This window comes from Mustela erminea, chromosome 8, assembly GCF_009829155.1.
Source record: "Mustela erminea isolate mMusErm1 chromosome 8, mMusErm1.Pri, whole genome shotgun sequence".
Lineage (NCBI taxonomy): Eukaryota > Metazoa > Chordata > Mammalia > Carnivora > Mustelidae > Mustela > Mustela erminea.
The window spans coordinates 23,654,506-23,670,804 of record NC_045621.1 but is presented as its reverse complement, the minus strand read 5'-3'; the positions used below and the strand labels follow the sequence as shown (position 1 = coordinate 23,670,804).

Here is a 16,299-nt window from a genome sequence, read left to right as displayed (position 1 = left end):
ATTAGCAGCTTACCCTTTGAGGTCATTAATTAATTTATTCTTTTCCTGGACTATTCGCTTATGGTGCATTCGGTGAAAATCACGCTCTTTTTGAGTTTTCAGCAGATCTTCTCTGGCCTTGCTGAAAATAATAATTTTAAAAATCACTACTAATTTGAAAAAAGCATTTGAAAAAGTACAACATTAATTCATGATAAAAACCCTAAACAAAGTAGGTTTAAAAATAACATGCCTCAACATAATAAGGATCATGTATGAAAAACCCACAGCAATATCAACCAAATTGGGAGAAAACTGAGAGCTTTTCCTCTGTTCAGGAACAAGACAGTGTTGTCCACACTTATTTGACATAGTATTATTGGAAGTCCTAGCCACAGCAATCAGAAAAAAAAATGAAACAAAAGGCATCCAAATTGGAGGGAAGAAGTCAAACTTTCACTATTTGCAGATGACGTGATATTTTAGATGAAAAACCCCAAAGACTCCACCAAAAAACTGCTAGAACCAAGAGATGATTTCAGTAAAGTCCCAGGATACAAAATCAACATACATAAATCTACTGAGTTTCTATATACTAATAATGAAGCAGCAGAAAAAGAAATAAAGGAATAAATCTTATTTTTAATTGCACTAAAACCATGATACCTAGGAATAAACCTAACCAAAGAGGTAAAAGAGCTGAAGTCTGAAAACCATAAAACACTGATGAAAAAAATTGAAGATGACACAAAGAAATGAAAAGACATTCCGTGTATTCACGAACTGGAAGAACAAATATTGTTAAAATGTCTGCCAAAGCAATCCACACATTTAATGCAATCCCCATCAAAATACCAGTAGCATTTGGCACACAGAACAAATAATCCTTAAACTTATATGGAACCACAAAAGACAACAAATAGCCAAGGCAACCTTGAAAAAGAAAAGCAAAGCTGGAGGGATCAGAAGTTTGAACTTCTCACATTAAAAAGCTGTTGTAAGAGCACCTGGATGGCTTAGTGGGTTAAAGACTCTGCCTTCGGCTCGGGTCATGATCCCAGGGTCCTGGGATCGAGCCCCACATCGGGCTCTCTGCTCAGTGGGGAGCCTGCTTCCTCCTCTTTCTCTCTGCCTGCCTCTCTGCCTACTTGTGATCTGTCTGTCAAATAAATAAATAAAAGTGTTTAAAAAAACAAAAAAAGCTGTTGTAGAGGGAGGAGTCAAGATGGCGGAGAGGTAGCAGGCAGAGACTACATCAGGTAGCAGGAGATAAGCTAAATAGCTTATCTAAACATTGCAAACACCTACAAATCCAATGGGAGATCGAAGACAAGAAGAACAGCAATTTTAGAAACAGAAATTCAACTACTTACTGAAAGGTAGGACTGGCAGAGAAGTGAATCCAAAGCGACGGGAAGATAGACCATGCGGGGAGGGGCCGGCTCCCGGCAAGCCACAGAGCAACGGAGCACAAAATCAGGACATTTAAAAGTCTGTTCCACTGAGGGACATCGCTCCAGAGGCTAAACCAGGGTGAAGCCCACACGGGGTCAGTGTAGCCTCAGGTCCTGCAGGGTGACAGAAGGATCGGGGGTGTCTGAGTGTCGCAGAGCTTGCGGGTATTGGAACGGGGAAGCTGGTTACAGAGACAGAGCCAACATTGAGCTCACAGCTCAGGGTTACCTTGAACCGGTTGCAGGCTGGGTGAGCTCAGAGCATGGCCCGAGGCCAGGGAGACGGGAGTGATTGGGCGCTATTCTCTGAGGGCACACTGAGGACTGGGGCCCCAAGCCCTCAGCTCCTCCAGGCCGGAGATTGGAAGGCTGCCATTTTCATTCCCATCCTCCAGAACTCTACGGAAAGCATTCAGGGAACAAAAGCTCCCAAAAGCAAACCTGAGCGGATTACTCAGCCTGGCCCCTGGTAAGGGCGGTGCAATTCCGCCTGGGACAAAGACACTTGAGAATCACTACAACAGGCCCCTTCCCCAAAAGATCAATAAGAAATCCAGCCAGGACCAAGTTCACCTACCAAGGAGTGCAGATTCAATACCAAGAAGAGCAGCGAAATTCCAGAGGAAGAGAAAGCAAAGCACGGAACTCATGGCTTTCCCCCCATGATTCTTTAGTCTTGCAGTTAATTTTTTTTTTCAATTTTTTTTCTTCTTCTGCTAATTTTTTTTTAACTTTTACCTTTTTCTTTTTTAACGTTTTTTAACTAGTTTATCTGATATATATATTTTTCTTTTTTATATTTTTTCATTTGTTTTCTTTTTTTAATGGTCTCTTTTTTTTTTTCTGAACCTCTTTTTATCCCCTTTCTCCCCTCCCCCCCACGATTAGGGGTCTCTTCTGATTTGGTTAAAGCGTATTTTGCTGGGGTCTTTGTCACCCTTTTAGTATTTTACTTGCTCCTTCATATACTCTTATCTGGACAAAATGACAAGGCAGAAAAATTCACCACAAAAAAAAGAACAAAAGGCAGTACTAAAGGCTAGGGACCTAAACAATACAGATATTGGTAATGTCAGATCTAGAGTTCAGAATGAAGATTCTCAAGGTTCTAGCCGGGCTCAAAAAAGGCATGGAAGATATTAGAGAAGCCCTTTCGGGAGATATAAAAGCCCTCTCTAGAGAAATAAAAGAACTAAAATCTAACCAAGTTGAAATCAAAAAAGCTATTAATGAGGTGCAATAAAAATGGAGGCTCTCACTGCTAGGATAAATGAGGCATAAGAAAGAATTAGTGATATAGAAGACCAAATGATGGAGAATAAAGAAGCTGAGCAAAAGAAGGACAAACAGCTCCTGGACCACAAAGGCAGAATTCAAGAGATAAGTGACACCATAAGATGAAACAACGTTAGAATAATTGGGATTCCAGAAGAAGAAGAAAGAGAGAGGAGAGCAGAAGGTATATTGGAGAGAATTATTGGAGAGAATTTCCCTAATATGGCAAAAGGAAAAAGTATCAAAATCCAGGAGGTGCAGAGAACCCCCCTGAAAATCAAAAAGAATAGGTCCACACACCCCATCACCTAATAGTAAAATTTACAAGTCTTAGTGACAAAGGGAAAATCCTGAAAGCTGCCCGGGAATAGAAGTCTGTAACATACAATGGTAAAAATATTAGATTGACAGCAGACTTATCCACAGAGACCTGGCCGGCCAGAAAGAGCTGGCATGATATATTCAGAGTACTAAACAAGAAAAATATGCAGCAAAGAATACTACATCCAGTTAGGCTATCATTGAAAATAGGAAAGATTAAAAGCTTCCAGGACAAACAAAAACTGAAAGAATTTGCAAACACCAAACCAGCTCTACAGGAAATATTGAAAGGGGTCCTCTAAGCAAAGAGAGAGCCTACAAGTGGTAGATCAGAAAGGAACAGAGACCATATACAGTAACAGTCACCTTACAGGCAATACAATGGCACTAAATTCATATCTCTCAATAGTTACCCTGAACGTTAATGGGCTAAATGCCCCTGTCAAAAGACACAGGGGATCAGAATGGATAAAAAAACAAAACCCACCTATATGTTGCCTATAAGAAACTCATTTTAGACCCGAAGACACCTCCAGATTTAAAGTGAGGGTGTGGAAAACAATTTACCATGCTAATGAACATCAGAAGAAAGCAGGGGTGGCAATCCTTATATCAGATCAATTAGATTTTAAGCCAAAGACTATAATAAGAGATAAGGAAGGACACTATATCATACTCAAAGGGTCTTTCCAACAAGAAGACCTAAAAATTTTAAATATCTATGTCCCTAATGTGGGAGCAGCCAACTATATAAACCAATTAATAACAAAATCAAAGAAACACATCAACAATAATACAATAATCGTAGGGGACTTTAGCATTCCCCTCACTGAAATGGACAGGTCATCCAAGCACAAGATCAACAAGGAAATAAAGGCATTAAATGACACCATGGACCAGATGGACATGACAGATATATTCAGAACATTTCATCCCAAAGCAACAGAATACACATTCTTCTCTAGTGCACATGGAACATTCTCCAGAATAGATCACATTCTGGGTCCTAAATCAGGTCTCAACTGGTGTCAAAAGATTGGGATCATTCCCTACATATTTTCAGACCACAATGCTCTGAAGCTAGAACTCAATCACAAGAGGAAATTTGGAAAGAATCCAAATATAGGGAGACTAAACAGCATCCTTCTAAAGAATGAATGGGTCAACAAGGAAATTACAGAAGAATTGAAAAATTCATGGAAACAAATGATAATGAAAACACAACAGTTCAAAATCTGTGGAACACAACAAAGGCAGTCCTGTGCGGAAAATATATAGCGGTACAAGCCTTTCTCAAGAAACAAGAAAGGTCTCAAGTACACAACCTAACCCTACACCTAAAGGAGTTGGAGAAAGAACAAGAACGAAACTCTAAACCCAGCAGGAGAAAAGAAATCATAAAGATCAGAGCAGAAATCAATGAAATAGAAATAAAAAAAAAAATAGAACAAATCAACGAAACGAGGAGATGGTTCTTTCAAAAAATTAATAAGATTGATAAGCCCCTGGCCAGACTTATCAAAAAGGAAAGAGAAAGGACCCAAATAAATAAAATCATGAATGAAAGAGGAAAGATCACAACTAACACCAAAGAAATACAAAGACTTACAAGAACATACTATGAGCAATTCTACGCCAACAAATTTGACAATCTGGAAGAAATGGGTGTATTCCTAGAGACATACAAACTACCACAACTGAACCAGGAAGAAATAGAAAGCCTGAACAGACCCATAACCAGTAAGGAGATTTAAACAGTCATCAAAAATCTCCAAACAAAGAAAAGCCCAGGGCCAGATGGTTTCCCAGGAGAATTCTACCAAACATTTAAAGAAGAACTAATTCCTATTCTCCTGAAACTGTTCCAAAAAATAGAAATGGAAGGAAAACTTCCAAACTCATGAGGCCAGCATCACTTTGATCCCAAAACCAGACAAGGATCCCATCAAAAAAGAGAATTACAGACCAATATCCTTCATGAACACAGATGCGAAAATTCTCACCAAAATACTAGCCAATAGGATTCAACAGTACATTAAAAGGGTTATTCACCATGACCAAGTGGGATTTATTCCAGAGCTGCAAGGTTGGTTCAACATCTGCAAATCAATCAGTATGACACAACATATTAATAAAAGAAAGAACAAGAACCATATGATACTCTCAATAGATGCTGAAAAAGCATTTGACAAAGTACAGCATCCCTTCCTGATCAAAACTCTTCAAGGTGTAGGATAAAGGGCACATACCTCAATATTATCAAAGCCATCTATGAAAAACCCACCACAAATATCATTCTCAATGGAGAAAAACTGAAAACATTTTTGCTAAGGTCAGGAACATGGCAGGGATGTCCATTATCACCACTGCTATTCAACATAGTACTAGAAGTCTTAGCCTCAGCAATCAGACAACAAAAGGAAATTAAAGGCATCCAAATCGACAAAGAAGTCAAACTATCACTCTTCGCACATGATATGATACTATATGTAGAAAACCCAAAAGACTCCACTCCAAAACTTCTAGAACTTGTACAGGAATTCAGTAAAGTGTCAGGATATAAAATCAATGCACAGAAATCAGTTGCATTTCTCTACACCAACAAGACAGAAGAAAGAGGAATTAAGGAGTCAATCCCATTTACAATTGCACCCAAAACTATAAGATACGTAGGAATAAACCTAACCAAAGAGGCTAAGAATCTATACTCAGAAAACTATAAAGTACTCATGAAAAAAATTGAGGAAGACACAAAGAAATGGAAAAATGTTCCATGCTCATGGATTGGAAGAATAAATATTGTGAAAATGTCTATGCTACCTAAAGCAATCTACACATTTAATGCAATTCCTATCAAAGTACCATCCATTTTTTTCAAAGAAATGGAACAAATAATCCTAAAACTTATATGGAACCAGAAAAGACCTGGAATAGCCAAAGGAATGTCGAAAAAGAAAGCCAAAGTTGGTGGCATCACAATTCCGGACTTCAAGCCCTATTACAAAGCTGTCATCATCAAGACAACATGGTACTGGCACAAAAACAGACACGTACATCAATGGAACAGAATAGAGAGCCCAGAAATGGACCCTCAACTCTATGGTCAACTAATCTTCGACAAAGCAGGAAAGAATGTCCAATGGAAAAAAGACAGCCTCTTCAATAAATGGTGTTGGGAAAATTGGACAGCCACATGCAGAAAAATGAAATTGGACCATTTCCTTACACCACACATGAACAGACTCAAAATGGATGAAGGACCTCAATGTGAGAAAGGAATCCATCAAAATCCTTGAGAACACAAGCAGCAACCTCTTCGACCTCAGCCTCAGCAACTTCTTCCTAGGAATTTCACCAAAGGCAAAGGAAGCAAGGGCAAAAATGAACTATTGGGACTTCATCAAGATCAAAAGCTTTTGCACAGCAAAGGAAACAGTTAATAAAACCAAAAGACAAGTGACAGAATGGGAGAAGATATCTGCAAATGACATATCAGATAAAGGGCTAATATCCAAAATCTACAAAGAACTTAGCAAACTCAACACCCAAAGGACAAATAATCCAACCAAGAAATGGGCAGAAGACAAGAACAGACATTTCTGCAAAGAAGACATCCAGATGGCCAACAGACACATGAAAAAGTGCTCCATATCACTCGGCATCAGGGAAATACAAGTCAAAACCACAATGAGATATCACCTCACACCAGTCAGAATGGCTAAAATTAGCAAGTTAGGAAATGACAGATGCTGGAGATGATGCAGAGAAAGGGAAACCCTCCTACACTGTTGGTGGGAATGCAAGTTGGTGCAACCTCTCTGGAAAACAGCATGGAGGTTCCTCAAAATGTTGAAATAGAACTACCCTATTACCCAGCAATTGTACTACTGGGTATTTACCCTAAAGATACAAACGTAGTGATCCGTAGTGTTCTATAAACACCCGAATGTTTATAGCAGCAATGTCTACAATAGCCAAACTATGGAAAGAACCTAGATGTCCATCAACAGATGAATGGATAAAGAAGATGTGGTATATATACACAATGGAATACTATGCAGCCATCAAAAGAAATGAAATCTTCCCATTTGCGACGATGTGGATGGAACTAGAGGGTATCATGCTTAGCGAAATAAGTCAATTGGAGAAAGACAGCTATCATATGATCTCCCTGATATGAGGAAGTGGAGATGCAATATGGGGGGGTTAAGGGGGTAGAAGAATAAATGAAACAAGATGGGATTGGGAGGGAGACAAACCATAAGCGACTCTTAATCTCACAAACTATATGGTTAGTATCCAAACTATATAAAGAACTTTATGTAACTCAACACCTAAGGAACAAATAATCCAGTTTAAAAATGGGCAGAAGACATGAACAGACATTTTTCCAAAGAAGACACACAGATGGTCAATAGACACCTGAAAAGATTCTCAACATCACTGATCATCAGGGCAATGTGAATCAAAACTATAAGAAGATATCACCTCACACCTATCAGAATGGCTTATGCAACAACATAAGAAACAACAGGTGTTGGCAAGGATATGGAGGAAGGGGAACCCTCTTGTACTGCTATTGGGAATGCAAACTGTGGCAGCCACTCTGTAAAATAATATGGACGTTCCTCAAAAAGTTAAAAATACAACTATCCTATAATCCATCAATTGCACTATTTGGTATTTACCCAAAGAATACAAAAACACTAACCCAAAGGGATACATGCCCCAAGATGTTTAGAGTAGCATTATCTACAATAGTCAAATTATGGAAATAGCCCAAACATCCATTTATTGATGGACGTCCATCAATAAAGGACAATGTGATATATAGATGCAATGGAATACTACTCAACCCTAAAAAAGGAAATCTTTCCATTTGCAACAGCATGGGTGGAGCTGGAGAATATTATGCTAAGTGAAATAGAGAAAGACAAAATACCATACGATTTCACTTATATGTGGAATCTAAGAAATAAAACAAAGGAAGAAAGGGGAAAAAAGAGAGACTCTTAACTATAGAGATCAAACAGATAGTTACCAGACAAGAGATAGATGAAGGGATGGGTTAAATATGTGATGAAAATTAAGGAGTGCATTTTTCATGATGAGCACTGGATGTTGGATGGAAGTATTGAATCACTATATTGTACACCTGAAAACTAGTATTACACCGTATGTTAGCTGACTGGAATTTAAATAAAAACTTTTTAAAAGCCACTCCTTAGGGCCACCTGAGTGACTCAGTGGGTTAAAGCCTCTGCCTTCGGCTCGGGACATGATCCTGGGGTCCTGGGATCGAGCCATGCATCGGACTCTCTGCTCAGCGGGGAGCCTCCTTCCTCCAATCTCCCTCTGCCTGCCTCTCTGCCTACTTGTGATCTCAGTCTGTCAAATAAATTAAAAATCTTTTAAAAAAATAACACTACTTATTCTTTTCTGAAAAAAAGTATTTAATTATCAGTTTAAATCCAGTATTAAGCGATTCTAAAGATAATTAAAAAAAAAAAAACAAAGATTCTGTTATAATTCACACTGAACGATTCTAAGAAACACAGTACCTGTAGGATTGGGAGATAAACTGGTCACCACCTATAGCTTCAAAAATAGTCATTCACACTTCATTTAAGAAAAAAGGAAATTAAATATATTGACCAAAGTAATTTATATTCCATCTACTTCCAAAAAGAATTTGTTTATAAAACTTAAATACATATTTAAAACAGGATAATTCAAAATAATTACAAATAAAGGAAAAGACTTACAAGATGCTTGAATATATAGTTAAAAGACAATATACTGGGTTACTTAGTTCTGATAATTGTGAAAAAGAAAGCATGTATGTTCTGGGAAACACAGATTTTATTCTTGTAATACATATGAGAAATATGTGCCACCTGTAGATCACAGCAATAGAAGAATTGGTAACTTGATGAGAAAAGTTCTTTAGTATCAGTGTTGTAATACAGAAACATTCTTCAACTGGATAGACTTTCTGAAAACCCCTGATAGAAAGCAAACAAGGGTATTCTTTTTAAGCCTAGGCTGTAGGTAAAAAATTAATGGGAATGTTTCATCTACCTCCACAATAAGTTGGTTTCAATATAATAATGTAAAATATAATTATAATGTTACACAACAGTCTTAGTTAACTGACAAAGTGCTACTGCACTGAGACTCTCATGTCCTGAAAAATGGGTGCACTGAATTCATGTGCTTACATCTCATAAGAGGTCACAATGGAATAAATCTGCTTCTCTGTACTACAGAATTTCAAAATACAGATTCACATAAAATAACTGCAAAAAAATGTGTATTTCTGCATGAATAACTATGTCAAAGCACTCCCTGAGGAGCAGAGACTGGAATGCTGCCAGTGGGATGAGTTTAGGTTTTCAGGCCCCTAATGGGGCATATTGTGATCAGTGAGACTTGTTACTGCAAGATCAAGTCCCATATGGCATATGATGAAAGTGTCGCATCCATTCTTCCAAGTTTCTTTCTTCCCTTCTCCTCAAATGCTCAAACTCCCCCATTTTTTAACACGATCTTTTTTTGGACATGTTCTTTATTTTACTGCCAATGTTGTAGTTTGTTTTTTTGTTTTTTGGTTTTTTTTTTTTAAAGGAAAGCCCAAGTTATATCTGTTTGGAAATGTGAACAAAGCCTAACTCTTCAATACTCAATATTCCATTTTTTTAGTGTATTCTGAATATATGTATTTAATTGTATTTCCTTATTATTAAAAAGACTAATATAGTACATATGTCTAAGTAGCAGACATTCAGTTGGATCTTTTAAGGATGAAAATGTACATAGATGTCCTTTCAGCCAGGAAATGATGACATACCAAGTTTATAATAAAATCAATTCTAATAATAAAAAAGTTGTAGTTTTTATCACAAGTATATAAACAATAAGTCTTAGTCCCCACAGGCTACCACCACCATCTAACCTCAACTTCACCTCCTTACAAACAACTTTGAAGATACAAGAAACGGTTCACATACCTTTTTTCACATAAAAATATTCAATAAATATTACTGTTATCATCACATCACTATTACTATTTAGTATAGAAGAAAAGATATACTAAATTTCTCTAACAGCTTGATTTATTTACCTAAAATAGGAGGCTTGCCAGTAGATAAATATCTTTTAATGGACAAAAAATATCAGGATACGTGTTTATTAGTAACACTGTAAAACTTTATAAAAGAATTTAAACTTTCATGAACATCTATTTTGAGTCTACTAAAGTGGTCTTACTTTCAAAAACTTGATGAGTTCTATAAATGAGTTAATGTTCCATTTCTCTTATCTGATATATAAAGCCATACATACTAGGTTTAAAAGTACTTAAAAAATAATTTTTTTTTTGCAAATTATCTTAAGCAAAACTACAAATATGCAGCACTGCATCAGCTCCCTTTTTATACACCTTTACGGGCCTGTTTGTACTTATCCCAGGAAAGAAAGCATAAGAATTGATTGAAGTAAAGACCTTAAAGTTTTCTGACCATTAAATGGTTTTCAGGGACTTGTTTTCTATTTGCACAAATGAAGTCTACTCAGTAAAACAATTTAGATTCATTTCATGGTGATGCTTCTTTTATGACCTTCCTGCTGCCCATCCGCTTAATAAAAAGAAAATAAAAGTTGCACTAAAAAGTAAAATTTATAATATTCATATAAGCAATTAACATTTTAAACTATACAATATTTTATTAATACGGCATCTTTTTGATTTAAAAACAAATCTACTAAGACATCAGAGATTCTATTTAAGTACAATGATGTAAAACTTACTCGATGAACATTCTATTTAGATTTGTTAATCAAACAAATGTTCTTTAGAACATACTTCTTACAGGCTTTTTCTTAATGAGGTGGCAGAATGACTAATTTTCTCACTTCAGGAAACCAACATACCAAAATCTACAATTAAAGCATAAAATATTAAAATACTCGTGTTTTTATATTACAAAAGCACTGTCCCAAAGTCTCCATGTTTCAAATTATGAATGTAACTTAATAGTGGGCTCTTAAAAATTATTTTTAAATGAATGCCCCCAGTAAAATAATTTTGATAACTGAAAAGTTTTAACTAAGTATTTTAAGTGACCACTTAATAATAGATTTATTGAGTTATTTTGTTATAATTTGGCAAAAGGAAGCATACAATCATTTTCTTGTTTATTTGCACCAAAGTAGGCCATCTTTGTCATGTATTTTTCTCATGCACAAACACAAATCAAAGTAAATTCTGGTAACAGTATTACACAATTACTAAATATTTCATTGTTTCAACTGGATATAAGTGAATTCATTTAACTCACTAATATTAATATTGGAATAATTGTTGGATAGCCAAAATGAGTTCAATCATATTTGAGGAAAACTTTCATTATATACTTAACCAAAAAAAAAAGAGATACACCCATGTTCAGAAAAAAATACCTTCTTAATTTAACAAGCAATTACCTAAACACTAAACCATAAAATTTTATAGGCCTCATTATTATCTTTATTTCCACAGTGTTTGTTTCTGAAAGTCATTAAATTAAATGGGCCTTTGGAAAAGCTGGATGCTCTTTGACCTTCTATAGAACTGAATTTTGTAAGTGAAGTTAGGGCTACTTAGTAAAGCACCTAAATTTTCCTCAATATTAATTGCTTTTTAATTTTAGTCTTTTTTATGTCCATATTTTCTGACAGAAGATTAAAAAAGTCTTTCATTATTTTTCAAATGGTACATTTTAATCTTCTAATTAGCAATCTTGGTCAATTTTTATTTTCTGTCAAACCTTCAGTACACTCAATAAAACTTTTCTAGTCTGCATTTCTCTAACGTAGAAGCCCAGCAAAAGACAGCAATACTCTAAATGAAGCAAAACTTAACTTTATGGAAAGTTATTAAAAATTCCATTATGAAGGGAAAATGATGTCTACTCCAAGGGAATGGTATAAAAGGGGCAAAATCATCAATTACTCTAAAAATTATGAAAAGCTTAACTAAAAAGGCAAAATGTTAATAGCACACATTCATTTAAGCCTCTCCTACTTGTCAGAGGTATGCCCTGGGGTTATGCTGATCACAAGACACTCCCATTATATGGAGCTCACAAAATAACAACAAAATATACATTAGATAATTAGATGCAAAGGTATAAATTTCAAGCTCCTTCATAAGTACACAGTATTAAGTTAAGGATAATCTAAACAAATGGAGGGATATACCATGAGATAAGAGACTAAAATCTATGAATACATCAATCCTTAAAAATATATATGTATATGTAAATATACATGTACACATACACATATACACATACATTCTTCTCAACTCAATCAAGAATTCAATGAATCAAATTCAACTCAATCTCAAACTCTCACTTATCTACAGAAATTGACAAAAGTGACTCTAAAATTTATATGGAAATACAAAGGACCCAGAATAGCCAAACTATCTTTGAAAAACAACAAAGTTATAGGACTAATGCGACCTGACTTCAAGAACTTACCTAAAGCTATAGTAATCAAGAGGGTGGTACTAAAATACAGACAAATAAATGGAACAAAACAGAGTCTAGAAATAGACCCACAATTATAGGACCAAATGATTTTCAATAAAAATTCCAAAAAAATTCAATGATGGATAAAATGTTCTTAAGAATGGTGCTAGAACAATTTTATATTCCTTTGGAAAAGAAAATTAATCTCTAGCTCCTACCTTACACCATATACAAAAATGAATGACAGATACAGGCTGAAATAAAAATTCTTAATCTTTAAAGGTTTTAGAAGAGAACAGAGACTACTACCTCCAAGACCTGGGAGTAGGCAACAGTATTTCAGACAAAATATCAAAAGCAATACTATTAAAAATAAATAATTTTTATTTTTATATTAAATTTATTTTTATACTTTTAATATTTATGAAATATTAAAATATTTAAAATTTTAAAATATGTTTATTTTATTTTATATTAAAATTATTCAAAATATAAGACTTCTGCTCACCCAAAGACACTATAAAGAAATTATAATTATAAAATTATAAAGAGTGAAGCCATAGCTGGGAGAAAATATTCACAATGTCCTGACAAAAGATATATACCCATAATATGTAAAGAACTCTTACAACTCAACAATAAGACAAAAAATCCAACCAAAAATGGGCAGGACTTACACAGAAAGTAAGAAAGATGAAAAGCCAATAAGTACACACACACACACACACACACACACACACAAATATGTTCAATATCATTAGGTATTAGAAAATGCATATCAAAACTACAACAAGCTGCTATTATACAATTAGTAAAATGGCTGAAATGAAAAACACTAACAACACTCAATGTTGGAGACAATGTAGAATAACGAGAATGCTCATAGACTGCTACTGAGAATGTAAAATGACCCAAGTAAATGTTGGAAAATGGACTGTTGATTTTTTTTTTAAGATTTTATTTATTTGTCAGAGAGAAAGAGAGAGAGAGAGAGTGCACACACAAGCAGGGGAAGCAGCAGGGAGAGGGAGAAGCAGGCTCCCCACTGAATAAGGAGCCCAATGTGGGACTTGATCCCAGGACCTTGGGATCATGACCTGAGCTCAAGGCAGCCACCCAACCGACCAAGCCAATTTCTTAAAAATACACACTTTTACCCTTTGGTGAAATAATTCCACTCCAAATTTTTAACCAAAATAAAGAAGACACATTTTTCCACAAGAAGCTTTGTAGACAAATCTTCATAGCAGAATTATTCATTAGGAACCACAATTGCAAACAATCCAATAGAAAAAGAATAAACAAAATGTGACAAACACTATATAACAGAATACTGCAAAACAATAAGGAGGAATAAATTACTGATAAATTCAAAAGTCATATATATTTTACAGAGTTTATGCTGAATGTAAAATGTCAAATACAAAGAAACATACATTCTGTGATTGCAGAGGCAGAGATGTCTAAGAAGGGACATGGAAATTTCTGGATAGAGAGAAATGTTCTACATTGAGATGGCTATGAAAGTGACAAGAATTTACCTGTTTGTCAAAATTATGCAGCTAAGTCTCATACATCCCAATATAGGTAAATTATAACTCAAAAAAAGAACTATAAAAAATAATGTATTACACTAAGGGGATTTAGGGTAGGGTGTGGTTGGGGGGTAGAGATGAAATAAGAATGGCAGAAAGATGGTTATGTTCATTACTCTATGATAGGTAAGTCAAGCACAATCATTGCCTTCATCAAGTTCACAAGAGTACAGAGAATATTAGTAAAGAAATAAATATAAACTTCTGTAACTATGAACTAGTGAATGTTATGAAAGGAAAAAAGCATACTATAATATAGAATACTGGTTTAATCTTTACTGAGCACTCACCATGTGACAGACATTGTGCTAAACACTTTAAAATGATTCACCTCAAGGACCATTAATACCTTCTGACTTACATATGAGGAAACTAAATGGTAATTATATTATTATAGCTAATAAGGGGTAGAGAATCAAGTAGTTGCGTAGCATTCGCCACAATACCTGACCTGGTATCAATGTTTGTCCTCAGTGAAAGTTTGAGTGGTATTAGTAATGCTGAGTTTGACAACAGCAAATACTGTCCTTTCAAGAACCTAACTGTTCCATAAAATTTTGTTTGACTTCATTATTATGCTGTAACCAGTTAAGTCAACCTACAAGAAAGTTATACAGGAAATAATGTATTCCATATTTTTATCATGTCCCTCCATCCAGTCTATTTTCCAACAAAAACAAGCTCACATTATGCTTTTCTTCAAAATTATCCATTGGCCTCACATACCACTTGGGAAAAAAAGCAAAGTTCTAACATAGGGCTCTACCACTTATCCCCTGGTTCCAATGACTATGGTCTCCTTACTAGCCCCCTAACAAGCCAAGCTGTGCCCACCACAGGCTCTGTGTATTTCATTTCCCCTCTGCCTGGAATTCCCTTTTCCCAACTTCATACATGGCCTCCCTCAGTTTCTTCAGGTATCAGGATTTCTCTCACCACCCTATATAAAACTGCACCCCATTTATCTCTGTCTTCTTTACCATGTTACTTTTCTTCCTAGAATTGGGGCTATTATCAGAATAAACTATTGAGGACTGCCTGGGTGGTTCAGTCAACCCAGGTGAAGCCTTCAACCCAGGTGATGATCTTGTGGTCCTGAGATGGAACCTTGCGTTAGGCTCCCTGCTCAGCATCGAGTCTGCTTCTCCCTCTCCCTCTCCCTCTGCCCCTCCTTCTCTGCTCATGTTCACTCTCCTTCTCTCAAATAAATAAAATCTTAAAAAAAAAACTATTAAAACTGCATCTAAATAAAAAGCTTTTTCACAGTGAAGGAAACCATCAACCAAACAAAAAGGCAATCTACTGAATTGGAGACGATATTTGCAAATGATATATCCAGCAAGGGGTTAATATCCAAAATATATGAAGAACTTATACAACTCAACACCAATTTAAAAATAAGAAGAGAACCTGAATAGACATTTTTCCAAGAAGACATACAAATGGACATGTGAAAAGATGCTCTACATCACTAATCATCAAGTACATGCAAACCAAAACCATGATGAGATGTCCTCTTACACCTATCAGAATGCAGTATGAAAAACAAAAGAAGAAACAAGTGTAGGCAAGGATGTCGAAAAATGCAACCCTCATACACTATTGGGGTAAATGTAAATTGGTGCAACCACTGTGGAAAAGGTATGGAGGAATCTCAAAAAATAAAAAATTAAAATGCCATATGATCCACTAATTCCACCACTGAGTATTTACCCAAAGAAAGTGAAAACACTAATTCAAAAAGATATACATCCCCTAACTTACTGCAGCATTATTTATAATAGCCAATATATGGAAGCAACCTAAGTGTCCATGAACAGATGAATGGATAAGAAAGATCTCTCTCTCTCTCTCTCTCTCTCTCTCTCTCACACACACACACACACACACAGGAATAATACACCACCATAAAAAAGGATGAGATGGTAACCTTTGGAACAACATGGATGGAGCTAAAGGGTATTCTGCCAAGGGAAATAAGTCACTCAGAGAAAGACAAACACCATATGCCATCACTCGTATGTGGAATCTAAAAAACAAAACAATGTAACAAACAAAAATCAGAATCAGACTTATAAATACAGAGAACAAATTGATGGTTGCCAGAGGCAAGAGAGATGAAGGGGGGATAGACAAAATGGGTGAAAGTGGGAGATGAGA

General features: G+C 35.6%; 1 protein-coding gene across 2 annotated transcripts in view; it reads right to left on the bottom strand.

The window, feature by feature from the left end:
- SPAG16 (sperm associated antigen 16) overlaps positions 1-16,299 on the bottom strand; it is a 1,029,828-nt gene that overhangs the window by 987,219 nt on the left and 26,310 nt on the right. For both annotated transcript variants that reach the window (XM_032354709.1, XM_032354710.1), the window contains exon 6: positions 14-121. In XM_032354709.1, the coding sequence (XP_032210600.1) occupies positions 14-121 (108 nt within the window). The remainder of the gene's footprint in view (positions 1-13; positions 122-16,299) is intronic.